A 19,262-nucleotide genomic window follows, 5' to 3' on the forward strand; every position below is an offset into this window, starting at 1 on the left:
TGGGCCCTGGTGGGCACAGACTTAAGTTATTTCACTGTACCTGGTACTTCAACACCATACACCACTGCATCGTTCAGCTGGATGTGTTTCTGAATGATACCCTCGACTTCCGACGTCGAGACATTCTCGCCACGCCAACGGAAAGTATCCCCAGAACGGTCCTTAAAGAACAAATATCCGTCTTCATCCATCTGCAAGATGTCACCTGGAGAAACAATAAGTGAATTGGTTTGAAACGTTTAGAATTAACTGCTACTGTACATCATCTGATTCACTGTCTCTTTGTTGAGTTTTTCCCAAGAATTAAAAAGTGCACTTCATACAATTATCTCAGCACACTGTACACTTGTTAGAGGCCGTACCGGTAAACAGTAATATTCATGTTAAAGGCACTGGACACCTTTGGTAATTGTCAAAGACCAGTCTTCTCACTTGGTGTATCTCAACATACCCATAAAATAACAAACCTGTGAAAATTTGAACTCAATTGGTCGTCGAAGTTGCGATAGAATAATGGAAGAAAAAACACCCTTGTCGCACTAAGTTGTGTGCTGTCAGATGCTTGGTTTCGTGATTTCAGCTTGAGGTCTCTAATTCAATTCAAATATTTTAGTCAGAAATTACTTCTTTCTCAAAAACTACGTTACTTCAGAGAGATCCATTTCTCACACTGTTTTATACTATCAACAGCTCTCCAATGCTCGTTCCCAAGTTTTTATGCTAACAATTATTTTGAGTAATTACCAATAGTGCCCAATACCTTTAAAAACGTAAGCACAGGTAAACCCTGCTAGTGATGAGCTAAAGAATTTGTTATTCACCTGAGAGGAAAGCCTGGTCTCCTTTTCTGGAGACGTCGTAAGCGATCTTCTTGCTTGTTGCTTGTCTGTTGACGTAGCCATCGAAGCCAGCAATAGGATCTCCTGCCTTGATCTTGCCGATCAAATGGCCGGTTTCACCTGTTAAAAATAACAATAATACATGTAGTATTAATAATAATACCAATATTATTCATATTGTCGGCGAGTGTAGTAGGATAGCAAAGACGGAGTACAAAGGCAAGTTGGCCAAGGTGATTCACTGGGATCTGTGTAAGAAATGCGGTGTCCAAGTGACTTCAAAATGGTACGAACATGTTCTGGAGAAAGTTGCAGAGACCGACCAGGTCAAGATTCTCTGGGACTTTAACATTCAGATGTTGTAGTCTTAGATAAGGCAAAACAGATGTGTCATCTCATTGACATAGCTGTGCCGGGAGATGTAAAGGCCCGGTCCCACTGCTGCGATAACGAGAACGATAACGATAACGACGCCAAGAGAACGCATTCTATTGGTTGAATGAGCGTGTGCGTATTCTGCGTGGAACAATTCAAACCAATAGAGCGCGTTCTCTTTGCGTCGTGATCGTTATCGTTCTCGTTATCGCTGCAGTGGGACCGGCCCTTAAGGGTAGTTTCAGAGGAGATGGAAAAGATCCATAAAGTCCAAGACCTGGCATGTGAACTTCAACATATTTGACAGGTAAATGTCAAAGTAGTCCCTGTAGTGGTTGAAGCGCTTGACACCATTATGACAGCACTGAGGAAAACATCTGAGAGGGAAAGGCCATATTGGCAAAGAGCAATCAATGAATAAATCAAAAGTCATTTATAGAGCGCCAAATTCAAAAGTTTGCTCCAAGGCGCTGGGGCACAGTTGAATAGTTAGTAAAGACAGGTTCATACTTCCTGCAAATGCGAAGCCAATTTGGCTGTTTTCGCAGCGAATGTTACGCAGGAGTTGAGCACATTTCAACTGCTGCAAATTATTGACTTGGCTTATTAGCCTGCTGGATTGGAAAGTCTTGAAGTCTATGGGAAACTTTTACAGGGGCACAAAGGCCAAGACCAGGGGCAACAGAGGCCAGGGCCTATGTGTAACTCCAGGCTTGAGTTACATCAGCTTGGATGACAGACCTACCTGGTTTACACTTGATGCAAAGTCCATCGGCTCCACGGATTAAATCACCAGTGCCTTCATCCACTTTGAGTAGAACGATCGGCAGAGCGGATGGGACCAGCAGAGAGATGAACCCGACAGCTCCAACCTTGCCGTCTATATTCACGATGTTACTGTTGCCTTCCGTTGCTCCATAGAACTCAGCTACCTGTGTGTAATTATTAGTTATTATTAATATGAAGAATCAAAGTGTCGTGGGCGAGCGGTTAGGAGCACCGAATTCAAACTCTGGTGTTTTTGATCAGCAGAGTGTTGGTTCGAGTCCAGTCGTGACACTTGTGTCATTAGGCATGACAGTAACAGTTGCTTCATCCTTCGGATGGGACGTAAAGCTGTTGGTCCTGTGTGTTGTGTAACATCAACCACAAAAAAACAGCGACAGCCACTTATTGTAAAGAGAAGGGGTTCTCCCCGGTGTTCTTGGTTTGATTGGCAGCATAATGCGCCACAGAGCTTGGTAAACCATCCCATGGTGCTATGTAAAAAGGAGTAGGTCTCATACTTAACATGTAGTCCCACATATCTTGCAGGAAAATACTGAATGTTCAAGCGTCTTGAGCATCACTGAGGGACAGATTTGAGCGCTATACAAGAAGCCACAACTATTATCTTTAATTCTCCCATACTGACTGACCTCTTTGATGTTGTAGCGAGACTGGAACTCCTCCCAGATCTGGGGTCTGAATCCGTTACCGATAGCCATTCTGACTTTATGTTGAGTATCCACTGGCTTAGCTGGTTGAGCGAGGACATAACGGCATATCTCACCGATATATTGCACAATCTACATGGGGAAATAAGAGAGACTAAACGTAAACTAGCCGACAGTCAAAAAAGCTGCATTGATAGAAATTTTAATGGATCATACATTGATACAAAAGGAAGAAACTTTTCAGAATGTACATTTCATAGATCAGTGCCCTTGATAACGCAGTCAAAAGAAATTAAGCAAATAGAAACAGTGTTCCTAGTGATGCACAATCTCCTTTTTGTTCTTTCAAAAGAACCCCTTCTCTTTGCAATAAGTGTGTACTAGGGTCTTTTACTTAAGTTGATAGTTTTTATATTAACAAACGAGACCAAGAGCTTCCAAAGGACGAAGCCACAGGGTTAAGTGTCTTGCTTAAGGATACAAGTGTCACAACTGGGACTCGAACCCACACTCTGCTGATCAGGTACGGCAGAGCTCGAGTTTGATGCTCTTTTCCGCTCGGCCACGACACTTCCTAAGAGTAGCTTAGCTACTTTTTGTGCTTAAGCAGCTCTATGAACTTGGGCCCAGGCTGGTGCCAATAGCCATAAATGTAGAATTAATGTTACATAAAGAGTCAAGAAACTAGACATAAATGACCTTACCGTTGCTTCGTACTTGATACAGTCATCCCAAAATCTGCTAGCGGAGAACTTCTTCCTGATGGCCATGGTGGATCCGTTGAGGATGACCTGAGCCATCCCAACGATCCCCCCGGCGGAATGGTACAGTGGAAGCGTGTTGTAAATCACGTCGTCGAATCTACAGTGGAAGCCATATCGGATACCGTATCCCATGTACATGAACCTAATACAATACAAAAGAAAACCAGGGAAAAGTCAAAGTTAGTCAAATTCTTTTAACAATTGAACAACAATAAAAGCAGCAACAGCAGCAGCAACAACAACAACAGCAGCAGCAGTAACAGCGGTGACAGCAACAACATCATCAACATGAACAACAACAGCAACAGCAAAAGCAGCAACAGCAAAAGCAACAACAGCAGCAGCAGCAACAGCAGCAACATCTACAGCAGCAGCAGCAGCAGCAATAGCGGCGACGGCAACAACAACATCAACAACATTAACAACATCCAGGGCTGTATGCTTCATTTTTGGAAGGGCAAGGGCACCAAGGCATTTTCTTCTTGGTAAAGGGCACCCTATGATGAAATTGCAAATTTGTACTGTAACATTTCAAGGGCACCAAGGCAATGACCGGGGGACACGGAGGCAATCGCCTTCGTTGCCCCCGTGAAGTATCAGGCCTGAACATCATCAACAACAACAACAGCAGCAGCAGCAAAAGCAGCAACAGCAAAAGCAGCAACAGCAAAGCCAACAACAGCAAAACCAACAACAGCAGCAGCAACAACAGCAGCAGCAGCAGCAGCAGTAGCAACAGCAGCGTTGGCAACGACAACATCAACATCATCAACAACCGGGCAACAGCAAAAGCAGCAACAGCAAAAGCAACAGCAGCAGCAGCAACAGCACAGCAGCAGCAGCAGCAGCAGCAGCAGCAGCGTTGGCAACGACAACATAAAACAACATCATCAACAACAGGAGCAACAGCAAAAGCAGCAACAGCAGCAGCAGCAACAACAACAACAGCAGCAACATCTACATCAACAGCAGCAGCAGCAACAACGGCGTCGTTGAAACAGGATACACCTTACCTGATTTGAGTGATGATTGCTGCTTTAGGTAGGCCTGTTGTTCCAGAAGTGTAGATATAGAAAAGCTTATCTGTAAAAAATAAGAAGCCAATATTATTCCCCTTTTAACAATGACACTGTTGCATCTTGACGCTCTCATTAATAATGTCAACCTGTTTATACAGTGTTGGATCCTTCCTTTTCATTTTGGCTGTCGTGGCATAGCGGAAAAGAGCACTGGATTTAATCTCTGGTGTTTGATCAGCAGAGTGTCGGTTCGAGTCCCAGTCATGACACTTGTGTCCTGAAGCAGGACACTTAACCACGATTGCTTCGTAAAGTTGGGGAGGTAGTGCCAGGCTTCTGATGGATGATACCCAAGCCTACATTCATATGGACTGTAAAGGGAGTAACCCTGTTTCAGCCCAAGGAGTAGGTGGCAACAGCGATTGCAAAAAATAGTTGATTGTAGCCCACACCTTGAAGTGGCTTTCAGGCCTTGTGTGTCTGTCGACTTGCTTAAAAAATAACAATAATTCAACTTTTGCAACGTGGCTCCATTATAAAAAATTTAAAAACTTCATACCTGTAAACTTGCGGCCAAGTATGACAGGGGCAGGAAGAGTTGATGTTTTCTTTAATTCGGGGTCAAGGTTGACAGCAGCGAATCCAGCATCTTGGTATCCTCCCGTACTGTAGAACGCTACATCGCGACCTATCTTGGGCCTGATGTCTCTGATTGCTGCAACAGCAAATAAAAAGTAAATAACTTGACACATTGCAATTTGCTAATAACTTAAAATTCTAATTTTACCTTTTTCTGTTATTTAAGAAAGCAATATAGATTTAACAACCTCATTTTTCAATCAACACTCCTTTTTTTAATTTTGGGTTTGAACAAAGACAAATTTACTTGAGCAGAATTTGAATCAACTGCTATCGGATTAACTTGGATCCAAAATCATTTGACTGACAATGACTCGAGCAGGCCAGTTGAAACATTGAGACCAATTTAGAACTCACTATGTGGAAGTAAGGTTAATAATGAGAAGTCCAATTGATCCACTTAGAAAAAATAGTAATCCAAGCCAATTTCCTACCTTCCACCCTTGCAGGACAGTTCTTTTTAGAACTAAGATGTCTGAGAATTCTGAAAATCTACTTTGCGGCAGTAGATTGAATTGCAAGAAACACTCTCAAAAAAACATCATCTACACAGCAAATTTAATCAGCTTTCACCCCAAACCAAATTGATACCTGACCACGCAATGCCTAAAAAACACATACAAATAACGCGTGCTTTGTTTCATCCCCTCAGGAATTATAGTTGTGGTTTAACTTATTTGGGTTTTACTCGACTATTCATTCTTTCTGACTTGAAACAATGTTGTTTAAAGGCAGTGGACACTATTGGTAATTGTCTAGTCTTCACTAGTCTTCACAGTTGGTGTATCTCAACATATGCATAAAATAACAAACCTGTGAAAATTTGAGCTCAATCGGTCATCGAACTTGCGAGATAATAATGAAAGAAAAATAACCCTTGCAACACAAAGTTGTGTGCGTTTAGATGGTTGATTTCGAGACCTCAAGTTCTAAACTTGAGGTCTCAAAATCAAATTCGTGGAAAATTACTTCCTTCTCGAAAACTATGGCACTTCAGAGGGAGCCGTTTCTCACAATGTTTTATACCATCAACCTCTCCCCATTACTCGTCATCAAGAAAGGTTTTATACCAATAATTATTTTGAGTAATTACCAATAGTGTCCACTGCCTTTTAGTCTCTTACCGTCTGTAAGCTCAGCTCCATAAATCACAGCCTTGGGTCCAGCAACATTGATACAATGCTCTAAACTTTCCGCACGCAGATTGAAGTTAATCAACGCTCCGATAACGCCTATCTTAGACAAGCCCAGCCAGTAACAGGCAAACTCTGGCCGACTCTCCATGAATATAGCGACCGTATCTCCCTTTTGTAGACCCTTCTCGAAGAAATAATTAGCGATGGCATTGGCGAAGTTGTTGACATCGTTGAAGGTCCAGCTCTGGTCTTCAAACCGAAAGGCAATTTTGTTTGGGTGTCGTTTAGCGCGGGCTTCAAATACATTATGGACCAGTTCTCGATTACGCTGACGTTTCATAAGAGTCAACCTAAGACGGACGAGTGCAATTAGTCCTCTGTATAATATAATCAAAACAGAACGGAGAAATTCAGATGACTGTTCAACAATATATAAAAAAATTACCCTTTTGTATTAGACCAAGAACATCGCCTTCAAAATCGCCTACTGGGCCTCACCATATCTTTAAGATGCAACACCAGGCTTGAAATTGTACTCAAGGGGACTCAAGGTCTTTATTATTTTGTGCTAAAAAAAAATAATTTGTTGATACAAGTTCTGCTGGACCATCCATCACATCCCGAGTCTTCTAGTGGCGCCAGCCAGTTACTGGATCTTCTTTTGTATTGACCCATTTCACCTGACGTCATCATCAGAAAAATCTTGAATGCGCCATACTGGTGGGCAATTTCACTGTGCATTTTCATATATAACTCTATGCATAGAGTATGCTGTGCGTTATGCAGTGAAGTGCACGTTTTTAGGCGACGAGGCGTTAATACACGTAAGTCGTAAACCTAACTGCCCACCAACATGGAAAGCGTGGCATCAGTCGCCGCTGTGACGCAGGTGCAAGGGGTCAATAGGTGTTATTGTGAGTCTTCTTTTGGTGCCCGCCTGACCAAAGAATAAGATCGTATAGCGCCGCGTAGCGCCAGATACTGGATCTACTTTTGTATAGGTGTTATGTTATTGTGAACTAAAACAGTCCAATTCCAGGAATTTATTCGGATAACTTTCCGTATGGCGCCACCACTTTTTCACTCATTTTTACAAAAAGGGATATATCAATCAGGTAAATAAGTTCCTATATTATTTTATATCGAATGAAAAAGTGGTGGCGCCATACGGACACTTTTCCATTTATTCTTGTGTTGTAAGAGAGGGTTACGTATGGAGAGGCTTAGGCTTTCACATATTGTAATTGTATTTCAGCTCAAAAACAGGAGGAAAAGTTCAGCCCCATCCCCTCCTCCACCCAAAAAATAATATTTATATTAATAATTATACTTTTTGACACCGAACATTGCACAATTTTGACAATAAACAATAGAGATTGTTGCATTGGTTGCAGAATTTGCACTTAACTAATTAAACGACTGGTTCAACTCATGGGAAAAGTGTCCGTATACTGCCACCAATTTCTCATTTGATACTTTTATTATATGAAACTAGAAATACTGAAATGAGAATATCAGTCATTTTTGTAAAAATTTATGAAAAGTGGTTGCAGGATCTGCTGAGAGGATGGTCCAGAGGGAAAAGTTTCCGTATGGCGCCACCACTTTTTCATTCGATATGAAATAATATAGTATCTAATTTACCTCAATAATGAGATATCCCTTTTTGTAAAAATGAGTGAAAAAGTGGTGGCGCCATCCATACGGAAAGTTATCTATCCAGAGAGTTTTCCCAATTCAACTTTAATTCAATGTTCATTCAACAAGTTCATGGTCATGTGGTGTGCTAGTAAATCTCTTAATAACCCTACCCGCCCGGGCCGTAGAACAGTCCCCCGGGCCGTGGCCGGCCGTAGACCCACGGGCCACAGCACAGTAACCAAAATGTCAAAAAGTACAACGCCCCCACGACCACCACCCCTTACCCAGTCCCAGGACCTTACCGCAAATCACGTGGGAGTGTCCGTACAATAACCTTAGCGAACCTCCACCCTCCAGTCGCCAAGTATGCCACCGCTACTGCAGCACCGACCGTGTGCCATTCAAAGGCAAAATAGCCTCTGAGCACGGCAGCTAAGCCACCAAAGACTCCTAACTTCAACATGACACTACAGAAGGAATAAACGGACTAAAAACGGACAAAAAACGCAGCCCGGAAGAGACCTTCGATCTATTTTATTCATGTGTGTATATGGTTTGGCACCTTGGTGCCTCCTATCCATTTTACACCATTTCAGGGTTTAGCATTTGACACCAGACTGTAATAGATCCGCAAAATAAGATTTGAGGGCGCTGTTCAGTTTTCATGGTTAACAAAAAAAGCGATTATTTTGAAACCTTTTGTTTGTTTTCATGTCATGTATTGTCAAGGTAAATGAATCATCCGCATGTTTAATGTTATGCAGGAAAGGAAAGTCTCAACAGGGTGGGGAGGTCGCAGCTGTCAGATTGACTGCTTTTTTTTTGGGGGGGGGGAGCAAAACAGTTCAGCATTTCTGCGAGGAGCAGAGGAAGGACTATTCCAGATTGAAATGGTGGCGCTCTTTTATTCCTTAATTTTTCCGGTTGTACATCATCAAATAAATTCCCATAGCAACCAATAAAATGTTTTTTTTAATATTTTTTTTTTAAACTAAAATAATATGTATTTCAATTTTCAAGTCTTTCAGCCTCTTAAAAACCAATCAAAGTATTTGTCCCAGAAAAATAAGTGTTTCCCCCTAACAGATTTGCTCCCAAAATCGAATGAAGCAGAAATAAATCTTGACAATTTTCTTTGCTAAACAACAAACTAACGCAAAGTAATTATATAGGGCTGGTAACCTAATTATGCAAAGTTAGACTTGTGTGTGCTTAGCAAGTTCTTGGGCTTACAGGTTTTATCAATCATGGAGCAATAAACTTGGTTTATTGCTCCATGATCAAATGGGCCCCTGTTCACTAATTGGGGATCACCTACGCGCACCTGTTGCGCCATACAATGCTTGATTGACAACCGGCCACTACACACTACGTGTAGAATGCACAGATAAACCTCACACTTGTTGTGCGTTATCGATCCGGCCGCCCAGTCACGGATTTACACACAAAACTGAATGACGTGTGATTTGATGACGTATGGGGATTAAAATGCTCTGATCTTTGTCCGATTTTAGCTTTTGTACTGCACTCAGAAGTTGTTCAGTTGCCAAACTTTTGCCCTATTGAATACGGAACTGGCGTGGACCTGTCACTGGGTCTTTCAGTGGAGTTTTTGATTGCTTGATGACGGAATTTCTTGGACTGTTTATTGCGAGATTTCACCAGTAACTACAGAGCGAGGCCGTACTACCAGCAGAAGTTCCCGGGTGTAAAGTGTCATTTCCCCCGCGTGTGGGTTTACGGTAGACACGCTATCCGAGTAGTTATTTCGCAACACTTTTCGAAGCTGAACTTGTTTTATCTTCTTTGATTATTAGCAGTTCAAATAATATGTAGTTATTTTTAGCGGAATTGAACATTGACAATTTGGATATGAGGATGGGATGTATTGCATCGATAGCAGCTGATAGAAAAAACAGCAAGGGTAAGTGAAAAATGAAATAACTTTGTATTTTAGTAGTTGCGATAATCGTAACCCTTCATCCTCCATAATATGTCGACCGTCGTTTGTGATAGAGGATGGATGGTAACGATTGTCGCAACTTATAAGTTATAAATTGTTCTACTGGCGTGTGGTGCACAATCGAGGAACATATATTATTTTGCTATACATGACTTTCGCTTTTAACCAAAAGATAAATAAGAAACAAGAACTGATTGTTGTACTGTAAATAAATAATCCAATTAACATGCCCACTCTGTATTGTTGGTTTACAAATTAAAAAGAGAAAGTCAACATAGTTTAATTATGTATTTTAATGTGGAAGTTGGAACTCAATAATCTGATGACTGAAATATTTTTTGTTAGTTTGCATTAAAATGATTCTAACAGCAACAAATGACTGATTAATTAAGTGCTTATTATTTAATATGGAGTTAATTTGTAGAAGCAGCAACAGAACTAGTTGAGATATTACAACAACAAAAAATTGACATACATAAATTATTGAGAGTAAATGTGTAAATTTTGACCTTGTCTGTGCTTAAGTTTCTTGTCATACTTTGTTGGTGATAAATTCATGTACCTTTTTGCTTTAACTGCCCCCATAGTTTGCCCACCACTGTGTTAGCTTTGAAGATACATACAAAGGTCTATAATTGTATGTATCAAAAATACAAGACACCAAAATCTTACTCTAATTCCACCACCCAGAACTATGGGTACTCAAATATCAGCATTTTCCATGTAATTGTAATTCAATGTCCAGGAAACATGCTCAGTTTAAGCAGTTATCTAAACTTTGAATTAAGGTAGTTTGAATACTGAGGATGTCTTTATCCAATCCCTGCATATTTTCACAAGTTTCCACAGTCAATAAAGCTATGATGTCCATTAATTGATGGAAATTCACACAACGATCAGTTACACAGCGTCCCAGCTATATTCAACAGCAAGCGATCATTATTTACTTTGGATTGAGACCCCGATAAGGTTGACAAGGGTGCGCTGAGCTTACAGACATGTCACTATGGAGATTAGTAATTTCGTATTTGCTTGTTAACTTTTTACAAAAGTGCGTTAGGACATCATGTATACCAGGCCTTGTACCTTTACTGTTTGTAAAGTAGCCCACCTGCACGGGCTATAGTCATCTGTCACCTAGTGAACTGTTGGCTTCTATTGCCTCCAAGTTTTATAAACCCCTTTCACACAAGAGAAATTATTTGTCCTTTCACACGAGGTGCATTTTGTAAAATCCTACAACCATGCTACATTTAGCAAGGGACCCTTGCTAAATTGCTCTCGTGTGAAAGGGGCTTAAGAAAGGACAACAATTATTTTGTCTACTGTCAAGTTCGCTTGCATTACAACAATGCTAAGTTCAGCAAGGGACCCCAGTTAAATTGCTGTCCTGATTAATTATAGTCCACATTTAAATACTAAACAGTTTGTCATTCACATCTGAAAATGATAAGCAAATAATGTTGCAAAGTTTGTTTACAATAATTTATACAGCCTCATAATAAGGTAAAACATAACAAATTGTTCCTGGTATTTACTTTTACAGAACAAATTTGTACTGAATGAAAGCAGCTGTGAATAACGTAAAGGAACACGTTGCCTTGGATCAGTCGAGTTGGTCTTTGGAAAGCGTTTGGAACCGTTTTTAATCAAATGCATATGGGTAGAAAGATGTTGTAAAAGTAGAATACAATGATCCACACAAACATGCGTCGAAATTACACGGTTTTCCTTTTACCTCGTCGACTAACACGGTCGGGCCATTTATGAGAGTCAAATTTTTGACCCGCATAATGGCCGCCGGGTTAGTTTCGCAAAGTAAAAGGAAAACCACGCAATTCGAGGCATGTTTGTGTGGATCATTGTATTCTACTTTTAAAACACCTTTCCAACCATGCATTTTATAACAAACGGTTATAAACGCTTTGTATAGAGCAACTCGTCCGATCCAAGGCAACGTGTTCCTGTAAAGACTCGGTTGATCCTTTGTATGTTCTGACAGAAGCCCACAGGGCATGTTGAGAGTTAATGTTTACTAGCCCATAGCAGTTGTTGCTATAGACAATGTACGCCCAGCCTGTCACGTAGGTTAGGCCAGCTTTGCCAAATTAACAAGTTTATGACTTGTGTTGTATTTCATTCTGTTGAACAGTTGAACTTTAACAGGATTACAACATTTTTCACCATGAAAGTACAATCTTAGCTCTTGTTAAAGGGTGTACGACTTTTTGTAGGACAAAAACACAATGTCCACAGATATACACTAAACTTACACAGTTTGAAGATAATGATAGTAGAAAGCTTCCCTGAAAATATTACGTGCTGAGGTGCTGTAGTTTTTGGGAAATGAGTAAAACAATGTCATGAAAATAATTTTCGTCCAATGAGACGAAAATTATTTTAAGCATTACAAACGTATTTTCATGACATTGTTTTACTCATTCCTAAAAAACTACAGCACCTCAGTAAACTTTCTTAAATTAGTTTCTGCCATTTTTTTCATTTTCTGACACTTTCTTAATTTTCTGCCACTTTTTTTATTTTCTGCCAATTTCTAAATTTTCTGCCACTTTCGTTATATTTCCTGACACTTTAATAGAGGTTTTCTCGGTCAATTTCGGAAAGTGAGCAGCCAATTTAACCTCCAAGCTGTTCTATTTCGCCCGACATCGAATGCACCTGAAAAGGGGCATTCGATTTCGTTTTATGATTATTCATTCCAAATGTAATGTTGCGTCATTCGACTTCACAAAATAGTCATTCAAATTAACAACTCATCCAAGAAGCATTCAAATTTGCAGACGCTTCTTGAGGCGTGTGTATCACGAAAAAGAATGACGATATGCTGAATTGAACAGAGTGCTAACGGAATTTGACTCAACGCAAAACGAAATTGAATGGCCGGATTCTGAATTTGAAACGCAGTAACAACTGCATGGAGAGGCAAAACAGCTTTAATTCGAACGCACGATTATGAAATTGACTGCTGATTTGCCGAATTTGACCGAAAAAACCTATATTTTACTGCCACTTTAGTTATTTTCTGCCACTTTATTTGTTTTCTGTTGGTTGACTGATGAACCTATTATTGGTAAACACTGCTCATAATTCTTGCCAAGAAAAAAAACAGGTGACACCTGCAAAGAGTTATTTGCAAAAAAAAGAGCAAAACTCTGATCGTTATACATATCCATTGTATTCCTGGCAATACAAATATTATAACAATACGTTTTTTCTTTTTTATTCACCAAATGATTTGACGCTTGTGAAAGCAAAATTTTGGCAAACAGACAGAAATATAGTCATTTCAATATTCATGTACAAGACTAAAAATTGCAAACTCAAGACGTAAAGTGTAAGTTTAAACAAAAGAGTACTTAAAAAAGCAAACTCAGAACTATTTAAAAACCTTTATTTCATTCCCTCATCAGTTTCACGATTTCATGGAGAACCGACTTGCAAATGAAAACTTACGAGTTCGACTCGACGAACCAGACTCTTATGATTCAGGTAAACATTAACTACTTCGAAATAATAATAATTTCGGGGGGCTAATCATCCTTACTCGCAGCTAAGAGCTGAATTGCGAAGGACGCGGCTACAACGTGTTCGAGAAGCAGGCTTGCAAGCGCGCACTTAGCTGCCAGCCGCATCAACCCATTATGACCACGGAATACAGCCAAGATCGAAAGTGTTTGATTTTTCCGGTAGTCTGGAAAACCCTCGTGGCACAGCAGAGAACCAACGCACAACTCAACTCACATATGGCCCTAGCCGGGTATCGAACCAGGGTCACCTTGGTGAGAGGTGAGCGCTTTACACACAAGAGCCGAGCCACCCCTTTTCAAATTGCCTTTATGATTTCTAAAACTGTAGGCTAATCACCATCTTACTCGGTCTTGAACCCAGTCTCCACCAATATCAGCATTGATATTGATCACATACCACGCCTCTGATAAAAGCTCATATTCAATTCAATTCGTACTCACATTTAGTTCCATACTTTATCTGAGAACAGTACAAAGCTATAACAATTTTTTTTAAAGAAGTAACCAATAAACAAGGTTCTTTAATACAAGGCAGAGAATTTGTTAATAAAGTATGGAGGCATCATCTAGAAGCCGAGGCTTGTAGTGACATGCCTGATGGACAGAGAAGCATAATAAACAAGGATAAGAACATACGGACAGAAAATTATAACAAATACAGAAATGATGAAGACGAAAATGATGATCATTATTTTCAAAAACAGAGTATGAAATACGTCACAATTGAATTTAAATCCTTGTCATATATTTATCTACAAAATCTACCACGCACACATTATTCTTGTGTGTACCATTAAGTGACCGAAGATACCTCCTTCAGCCTCAGCTTTGGTGCATCGATTGTAATAATTACAAACAAAACAAGATGGCGCTATGTGACAAAGATAATATAACCACATTGGTAATTTGCAAAATGCACTCACTTTTGTTATTTCCTTTGAAAATGTCACAATCAACTACGAGGTCTAAGAAACTGTCTCCATGAAAAATGATTAGGAAAATTGATAAAGAATTTTGTTATAGACCTTATGCGAATGATGTAATACCAGTAGGGCACCCTTACCTCTGGAGGTCAAAAAGCGGCCGTTCATTGGCCAAACCTGTGCTTCGCGCATACAAATCTGTGTGCTCTTGATCGTGACGTCTTCGTTTCTCTAAGATGGCGGCTGGCTGACGTCAATGCATGAGGTTATCCCTTAGACTGTCAAGCTGATTTTCTGGGTTTTTTTCTCGTAGATGACTTTGGCTACGATAGTCAAGACAATGAGGAGATGATGACCAACGCAGACATCAAGAAAGAAGGGCAAAATCTGCTGGAGCAGAAAAAGAATAAGAAACGAGCCCGGGGACGCCGCAAGAAATAATCCCCAAGACCTAGGAATAATCTATGCTATTGACCCGATTCACCTGATATCATTAACAATAATCTATAGTTGCGTCATTTTGGAAGTCAATGTCTTCGTGTGTTATACAGGGTGCGTTCGATTAGCTTTAGGCCGTGTCCAAAACGGCGACTTCGGTTATAGCTAGCTACAGCTAAGCTAGCGCGTCTGCCAGTGTTGAAGACATGCATGATCTAGCAATAGCTATATTGTAGCCGAAGTTGCCGTTTATAATCCAGCAGAGGGTGGGCAGGGCAACTTCATTATTGACAATATTATTAAGGGCACACACTTCCCACTTCATGGTTCGAGATTGACTTGACTCATTGTAGATGTTTCAAAATATTAATCTAAAAAGGAATTCGTCCAAAAGATCAGAATTATTCTTGGTCGAGAAAATGATCCTATAATAAGAAAGCACGAGATATTTATAACGTGTGTTCAATACCAAACTGGTTGAATGATAGTGCAGTGGACATTTCGTGGTGATTTTTTTTTTAAAATAAAATATAAAATTGATTCATGATTACTGGACATGCAAACCATAACAACCAAAAAGTAATGGGTGCTGCAGACACACTGGACCCTAAACTGAGCATGCGCACATTTCCAATAACAGTGTATTTTAGGCCATATCTGATTGCCAGCTAAGGCTACGACTATTGCTTTACGACTGGTATAATGGTATTGCTGAAGATCGTCCTTCCAACGCGCATGCCGCAGTCATCCGGATCTAGCCATCCGTGCTGTAGCTGCAACATACACGGTCTAACAACGGCTTTGGAAGTGGCTTTATAATTAAAGTGAGTCGACCTCATCGATCATTGCATGCAGCATATTGTTTTAGCCGTATCCCTAGCCGGAAGTCGCTTGAGTCAGATGCGGCATAAGTCTGGTCTTTTCCGTGACGCTCGTTGAACATAAATGATGACGCAGGATGTCTCGGATTGTCCCGTTGCAATGTTATAACGTCCCAAAAAGTTCCCATTGGTGTTTGATACACAAAACACACCCTGTAGGCCTGTGAAGTAAAAACATGGTAATAAAAAAAATGCAATACATACATCTCCTCCTTGTATTTTGTTTATAATAATAATAGTTGTAACTTCTTATAAAGCGCACATATCCGTCACCCAGTGACGCTCATCCTGGCGCTGTAATATACAGTATTTCGTGCCAGATGTGGGACTACGTTTAAATTATGAGACCTAATTCTGATAGCACCATGTAATGCCTTACAAGGTGCTGTGGCACTTGCTGCCGATCGGATCAGGAACACCGGGGCGATCCCCTTGTCTTTTCGATAAGTGCACTGGGTTATTTTACATGCGTTACATAACAAATGGGACCGACGGCTAACGTCCCATCCGAAGGACGAAGTAATGGTTAAGTTAGTGTGTCATGCTGAAGGACACAAGTGTCACGGCTGGGGATTCGAACCCACACTCTGCAGATCAGAAACACCAGAGTTTGAATGCGGTGATAAAACGAACACGATAGTTTTTCAAGGCTTTTATCTGGCTCACTGCTCATACAGTTATTGGTAAAAACTAATTCCATCATCATTGGCGTTGACATTCTTTACAAGCCAACAGACTGTGCAGGGGAATTAATCATGCTTTATAAAAGATGGAAGGCGCCTCGATGGCCAGGAACATCAAACATCTCCTTGACTGACGAAGGACAGATAGACCATGGGATGATCGCTAGAATTGTTCAAAACCGTAGCCCCCACTTTTGGACCACCAATTTTTGTATGTAGGTATGAAGTATAATACAGAAAATCCATTACTTGCTGTTGCTTGGCGAAAATCCTGCACCGAATCCTGAAAAGAAACAATTACAGCGACAACTAGACATAAGAATTTGTTTGATAACAAATTCGAGGTGTTCGGATTTCTGGCCTGAATTAACGAGCCATCACTTTTTAAGTTTAGTTGACTGGGGAGATAGTGAGCTATGCTGTGTGTTATTGTGAAAACAAAGTGATTTTTCAAATTATTTAAGGTTTATTTAACGTTTATTTAACGTAATGACGTCACCATTCCAAAAAAGTTGCGGTGCCGTCTACTCACCGAGGTTGATGTTCATGAGAAGTTTCAAGTTCATACAAGTTTCAGTTTTTCTCAAAATTGGCGGAGAACGTTCAGGCAGAAGAAGACGGAGAAATGAAGGTTTGTCATATTAAACTTCAGCTTCCGGTTTGACAGGATTTAAAGGTCAAATGGGGTCACACTTTGTGCAAAACATATAGAATTGCCAGAGAGCTCAAAATTGATGTAATGATTATTAATGTACCACGTTTCATTAATAAGATACACAATTTTGTATGTACAAACTTATACTTCCGGGTTCGACCGGAAATGAAGGTCAAATGAGGTCACACATTGTAAACATTTGTAGAATCGTCGAAGGGCCTTAAAATTAAGTTATTATATTAATACACAAAATAATATTATTCAGATACGATTTTTTATAAAACAAACTACTACTTCCGGTTTCGACCGGAAGTAAAGGTCAAATGGGGTCACACCCTGTGTAAGATTTGTTTAATACTTCATGACCTTTCATATGGTGTAAAGATCACGTATGTAGCATATCTGATTCTGGAGATATGAGTATTTTAATAAAAAACTTCAATTTAATATAATGACGTCATCGATGACGTCATCATTCCAAATTTTGTTCTTTGTCATATACACGCTTTGGTCTAAGTACGTGGTAAGTTTCAAGTCCGTACATGCTGTATTTTTTGAGATAGCAAAATAATTTTTTTTTCGACCTCGTGTACCATTTTCGTTGTGACGTAGCTATGACGTCACACATTATATTTTTAGAATGCTCTTGAGTTTAAAATAATTTTATGCATTGAACATTTTTTCATATTTTTATTCACTTAGGCTCTAGAGCCCAAAATAACATGATTTGTTACTTTAACTTCCGGTTTCGACCGGAAGTAAAGGTCAAATGGGGTCACGTTGTGCACCGCATTTGTAGATCTTTATAAGAGGTTTTATGTAAAAAAAGAATCTTGAACGTAGCTCTTTTGGTTTTGAAGATATGATTTTTCTAATTATTTAAGGTTTATTTCACGTTTATTTAACGTAATGACGTCATCAATGACGTCACCATTCCAAAAAAGTTGCGGTGCCGTCTACTCACCGAGGTTGATGTTCATGAGAAGTTTCAAGTTCATACAAGTTTCAGTTTTTCTCAAAATTGGCGGAGAACGTTCAGGCAGAAGAAGAAGACGGAGAAAAAAAAAAAAAAAAAAAAAAAAACTTAACAATAACAATAGGTTTTCGGCTAAAAGCCGAACACCTAATAAATAGTGATCTAAAAATCCTCGGAAGCCTGCGATGTGGGTGACGTCATTCGAACCATTATCGTGTTTCGTTCCCACACTGTACCATTATAACATACAGAGTATTTCTTCAAACCCCTGAATAAAAGGATGCCGATTTACAGGCTCGTTCGACAAAATTATAAGTACTGTTATCACACAAGCGCGAGTGGAATACGAACAAAATAGTGCGTCTGCGTCCCACATCTAACTCGGCCGCGCGTGTGATAATAACAATTTAATACACGCACGTCGTAGCAACGAAAAACAAAATCATGGGTTTTTGTTGTAGGCCTAATTTGCATGTTAATCGGACAGAAAAGGGAAAATTTACATCGTTCACATTAAACACTTGGAAAAGGTTCTTGCACTGCCGTGAACGATTGGTAAATAGTCCCAGTGTATACAGACGTTATCAAAAAATACGGTTTTTGGACCTAAAATGACCCAAAAATTGGTCTGTTCACGACAACTAAATTCGGATCCAGTACCATTGAAAACCCTTGTGCGTCAAACTTCATGCGGTCCGGAGATGGGGACCACGAAACCCCCAAAATAGGCCCCTTTTCAATACCCATCCCATGGTCTAAGATGGATCTCCAGAACTACTAAAATCCGACCCATGAACGCTCTCGTCTTCCCAATGGCCACCTGTGGGTCTGAAACATGGGCTGTGGGAAAAGCAGACAGGAACAGGATCAACGCTTTCGAGATGTGGTGAGTGGAGGAGAATGCTGAGAATATCATGGCAAGAACACAAAACCAACGCATTGGTTAGGAACCTGATAAGAGAAGATAGACCCACCTTGTCCTCAAAAATTTACAGAAAGAACCTCCAATACTTTGGTCACATATCCAGAAGAGAGGGGGACAACCTTGAGAAGATCTTTATGCAAGGATGTGTTGCAGGTAGTCGCCGACGTGGCCGTCAAAAACTTTGTTTTACAGACGAAATCAAAGAACGCACGGGCTTATCAATAAACGATGCATTTCGATCTGCACTGGACAGACAGAAGTGGAACTCCTTCATAACCAGGGTCACAAAGAGTCAGCCATGACTCAAAAGACGACGACGACGATAACAGATTGCCATTGACTTGACTAATGACTACCCAGTTTAACTTAGCGCTACTTTTTTCCTACTAACACAAGCTAGTGCGGTTGTCCCCCACCACAT

General features: G+C 40.2%; 1 protein-coding gene across 1 annotated transcript; it reads right to left on the reverse strand.

Moving 5' to 3' along the window:
• Positions 1-26: 26 nt before the first annotated feature.
• On the reverse strand, positions 27-8,312 carry LOC117303342 (long-chain fatty acid transport protein 4-like). Its single transcript, XM_033787509.1, has 9 exons — positions 8,152-8,312; positions 6,197-6,585; positions 4,993-5,148; positions 4,428-4,497; positions 3,355-3,556; positions 2,633-2,782; positions 1,960-2,146; positions 822-959; positions 27-205 (listed from the first exon to the last, which is right to left on the reverse strand). Exons 1-9 carry the CDS (start codon positions 8,310-8,312, stop codon positions 27-29), a joined length of 1,632 nt encoding a protein of 543 aa, XP_033643400.1.
• Between the last annotated feature and the right edge of the window lie 10,950 nt (positions 8,313-19,262).

This window comes from Asterias rubens, chromosome 19 (genome assembly GCF_902459465.1).
Source record: "Asterias rubens chromosome 19, eAstRub1.3, whole genome shotgun sequence".
Classification (NCBI taxonomy): domain Eukaryota; kingdom Metazoa; phylum Echinodermata; class Asteroidea; order Forcipulatida; family Asteriidae; genus Asterias; species Asterias rubens.